This window comes from Enhydra lutris, unplaced genomic scaffold (assembly GCF_002288905.1).
Source record: "Enhydra lutris kenyoni isolate GAN:26980312 unplaced genomic scaffold, ASM228890v2 scaffoldscaffold33, whole genome shotgun sequence".
In the NCBI taxonomy this organism is placed as follows: domain Eukaryota; kingdom Metazoa; phylum Chordata; class Mammalia; order Carnivora; family Mustelidae; genus Enhydra; species Enhydra lutris.
The window spans coordinates 9,633,005-9,637,664 of NW_019154117.1; the positions used below are offsets into that span (position 1 = coordinate 9,633,005).

Genomic DNA, 4,660 nt, shown 5'->3' on the forward strand with positions numbered 1-4,660 from the left:
GAATGTTTCAGTGCACCATTGTGGATGAGGACCCATGAAAATGGGTGAATCACCAGCTATGAAACACGAAAACGTACTTTTACTGTTACACATTGTTTTACAGTCAAGCACCAAAGACACTTACTGTCCCCCCACCTTTTCTGTCCTCCAGGGGAGAGGCCTGAGTGGAAGTAGCCCTAGATTGTTGGGTACCATACTTTCCTGCCTCTTCTTTATGTGCACGTTTCCGAAGGGCTTTAAACAGCGCATCTTTGCTGGCGGGTGGGTGTAAGAAGGAGGAGGCTGAAGGTTCTTGCCCTGTCGGGTAACGTGCAGAGGACCCTCATCATTGGACTGCGTCGGGAGGGAGTGGGAGCTCTCAGAGGTAGGGGAAGAAGGGGTATAAAGGGGAGGGGGGGAGCCAACCACACAGGGACTCCAAGAAGCCTTAATAAAAGGCAAAGTGCATCTTTGCTGGACGGTGTTGGAAACGAGGAGAAACCAACAGAAAAGGACACCACCAAAAGGGCAACCGCAAGGGTTTCTGCTTTTTGGAACACTCTTAACCCAGGGCTCCAGGCCAGTCCCCCACGAGCCAGGTGAGCCGCCGCCACCTCCCCAGCGTCTGCCGGACCTGCTCCTCCATGAACTTGCCAAAACCGGAGCGCCTGCGCCCCACACCGCAGTGCAGCCTCCCAAGCTCCGACGGGGAAGACGGTGAGATCGACATCCTGGGAGAGGAGGAAGATGAAGACGAGGAGGAGGAAGACGACGAAGAGGCGGAGGAGAGCCAGCGGCTCCTAGAGGAGCTGCGACCGCCGGGGACGCAGGAGGCGCGGCGGGGCGCGGGCGCGCTTCCCCGAGAGCCCCCCGAGAGCGGCGGCGCCCCGAGCGACTCCTCCAAGTTCGGCGCCAAGTTCAGGGCATCGAGCGGCCCTGCGGCGGCCTCTGGGGACGGCCCGCAGCCGGCGAAGCCCCCCTACTCGTACATCGCGCTCATCACCATGGCCATCCTGCAGAGCCCGCACAAGCGCCTCACGCTCAGCGGCATCTGCGCCTTCATCAGCGGCCGCTTCCCCTACTACCGCCGCAAGTTCCCCGCCTGGCAGAACAGCATCCGCCACAACCTCTCGCTCAACGACTGCTTCGTCAAGATCCCCCGCGAGCCCGGCCACCCCGGCAAGGGCAACTACTGGAGCCTGGACCCCGCCTCCCAGGACATGTTTGACAACGGCAGCTTCCTCCGCCGTAGGAAGCGCTTCAAGCGCCACCACCCGCCCCCGGGAGTCCACCTGCACCACCCCTTGGCCCTGCCCGCCGCGCCCGTCGCCCTGTACGGCGCTTACCCGGGCCTGCTGCTCGGGCCGCCCGCCCCGCCGCAGCCAGTCCCGGGGCCCTACCCCGCCGCCGCCGCCCCGAGCCGCCCGTGCGCGCTCCTGCACCCTCACCCGCTTCGCTACCTGCTGTTGTCGGCCCCGGCCCGCGCCGAGACGCCCAAGAAAGCGCAAGGCGCCGACCTGGCCACCCCAGGCGCGATCTCCGCCCTGCAGCCCTCTCTGCGCTCGCAGCTTCGGGAGGAGGGCAAGGCGCCGGCGGCGCGGCTGGGAGACGGATGCTCACCCTTCAGTATCGAGAGTATCATGCACGGGGTCCGGGGAGGGGGCACCAGGGCCGCGCAGAGTCCGCCCCCGACCCCGTGGGGCTACTGCCATCTGCTGCAGCGCCCGTCGTGCCTGTGGCACCACCGGGCCGCTACCCCCTTGCTGCACGTGTCTGCTGCGGCCGCCGCGGCCGCTGCCCGAACGATTTTAGGGCAACAGCAGCCGCCGCCGCAGCCCCAGCAGCAGGAATGTACCCGCGGCTGCACTCCCAGCGAGGGCGCTCCGCTGGGCCAACACCTGTCCGCCCCCGCGGCGCTGCTGGGGTGTCCGCCTGGAGCAGAAGGCTCTCGGCTGACCACAGTGGCCAGCCTTTCCGGCAGAGAGGGTATCTTGCCAGCTTTTTGAGTAGCATCCACACCTTGTCCTGGCGCTGACTCCGCCGGGCGCACCTGCAGCCAAGGCATAGCGCAGAGCGAAGGGGGGTCCCGCTCTTTTGGTCTTCGGCTCTCACCCTCACCACCCTGCACGGCAGGGACAACACGGATGCACCTGAATCCCTCAGCAGAACAACCACTAACTGAACCATACAGTTAGGGTCGCTGCAGAATATTTACAAAGCTCAAGTTGGATGCTGTTCAGACAACCGGGACATAAACTTCGGCTGGAGGCAACTCTTGTCCTTTCTTTTCCAGCCTCCAGTTGTGGCTTCCAGGGCTTTTCCGGTTACACATTTCCAGAGGAAGTTCGAACGTGAGTGGGACATTTTGTTCTGGTAAAAAAAGAAAGAAAGAAAAAGAAAATATAAATGTCCAATGCACAACTTGTTTCCCCTTGTTCACGCCCTAGAAATTGTAAATATTAGTCCCAAGTCAAATGCAAAATACTTATGTTCTTTATGAAATGGTTGTGTAATACGGAATTTTAATTTTGACACATTTGTTTCTGCTCTGTGTGTCTGATGTGCCGCCTTCTGCGGAAAGATGTGAAAATCAAAAGCTAGCTATATAGACTAAATAAAATGCGAAATCATTACACTACATCGTTTATTTCATATTATGTCTCAATAATTGCTTTCCAGATGGAACTCCTTTCAAAACTTAGTTCTTGGGGCACCTGGGGGGCTCAGTCAGTTAAGCATCTGCCTTCTGCTGGGGTCATGATCTCTGGGTCCTGAGATCAAGCCCTAGGTCAGGCTCCCTGCTCAGCAAGGAACCTGCTCCCTCTGCCCCTCCCCCTACTTGTTCTCTCTCTCTCTCTCTCTCTCTCTCACACACACACACACACACACACACACACACACACACACTCTTTCTCTCAAATAAAGTCTTCCAAAAATAAAAATAGGGGCGCCTGGGTGGCTCAGTGGATTAAGCCTCTGCCTTCAGCTCAGGTCATGATCTCAGGGTCCTGGGATCCAGCCCCACATTGGGCTCTCTGCCTGCTTCCCCCTCTCTCTTTGCCTGCCTACTTGTGATCTCTCTCCCACTGTCAAATGAATAAAAAAAAAAAATCTTAAAAAAAATAAAACTTAGTTCTTTCCTCCCAGTTAAACAATTCAGTTTTATAATCCATATTCATTATACCTACCTATAATATACCTATTATAAATAGGTATGTTTATATCAGAATATTTATGTCAGTATATTTATATCAGTATATTTATATCAGAAACTATAAATTGTTTCTGATACCTATCAGAAACAATTTTCAAAATGGCTTTCAAAACTTAGATAGTTGAAGTTGAAAAGGTCCTGAGTTTTAAAATAATGGGATTCAGTACTTATGAAACTGATAGAAGAGAAAAAAATTGGAGGAAACTGTAAATATATTCTCCATTTGTTTTTCTTTTTTCTAGAGACATGGATTTTTCGTCTGAATAAAGTGGAGCACAGTTTGAGATCAATACAGAATGTAGTGGCCAACATTTACTAGGGAAAATTTTCAAAAGCAGGGTGGGGGAGGGCAGGGAACAAGTATCAAATGAAGCAATTGAAATTTGGACATTTACAATTAAAACAATTTTCTCCCTAGATGGATGACTTCTAAGGGCTTATAGTCCATTTCTTTAGGACAGAAAGAACTTTGTTGTTGTTTCTAATAGAATTTCTGAAAGAACTTTGCAACCAGAAAAGTTTCACTGTCATTTGGCTCCAGGTGACCCGGTGGGAGGGAAGCCAGAGGAAGGTGCGCATCCGGAAATACTCTCCAGAGAAAGCAAGTTTCTAGAGACCTTGCGGCTCTCCTTGTCTGGAGGAGGGGTCCTTTTCAGAATTGCATTCCTTGGCGCTTTAAAATTCACTTGGTAAGTGTGAGAAGGTCCTTCCCCTTCATCGACTCCGCTGTTGCAGCTGTGAATTTCTAGGGAAGACACATTTTTACAGCTGTACAATTGGTCCACTTTTACCCCAGTTTCTTATCTCCTCCCCAGCACTTAGAAATTCTTCGCAAGTCCTGCCTGCTCTCCTCACCTACTCCACGCTTGCAGTAGGGCAGTTCTGGGGGGCGTTCTGGAAAGTTCTCAAACCCAACCCCCGGTAGCAGCTGAGTCTCGAACTTCCATTCTCCCTCCGCCCTGCACGTGCTGTGCAGCCTTAGTCCTCGCTGCCAGTACCGCCGCCGCCGCCCCCTTCCCCCCCCCCAACCCCCCCCCCCCCCCCCCCCCCCCCCACCCCCCTCCGCTTTCGATTGAATGCAAAACCCTCTCCAGGCCTATATGCGCTCATTTATTCGGTCAACAAACTTCGGGAGCGATGGGGAGAGCCGCCGCCGAGCCTAGTCGACTCTCCAATCTGACGCCGCTTTCTTCCTTCCCTTTGCCCCAGGCGGGACCAGCACCGTCACGAACACGGGTGTCTGAGGGTCAGAACCCGGCCCAAGGCGGCCCCCGGCTCCTACTAATGAAACCATATCGAACATGACATTTCGAGAAAAACGTCGATTCGGTGGAAGAGTAGATTAAACATTGTTCTCCAGTTGAACTTGGCGACTGCGTGGACAGGTCGGGCCTCGCGGGGGGCCCACGAGCTGCCTCTCCCGACCCCCAACCATGGCCAGCGCCAGCCGGGCTGTGAGGACGAGCC

General features: G+C 54.8%; 1 protein-coding gene across 1 annotated transcript; it reads left to right on the top strand.

Annotated features, from left to right (window-relative positions):
* The first annotated feature begins 530 nt into the window (after positions 1-530).
* LOC111153659 (forkhead box protein D4-like 1) lies at positions 531-1,985 on the top strand. Its single transcript, XM_022512809.1, has one exon. The coding sequence runs from the start codon at positions 624-626 to the stop codon at positions 1,983-1,985; it is 1,362 nt and encodes a 453-aa protein (XP_022368517.1). The 5' UTR covers positions 531-623.
* Positions 1,986-4,660: the final 2,675 nt, after the last annotated feature.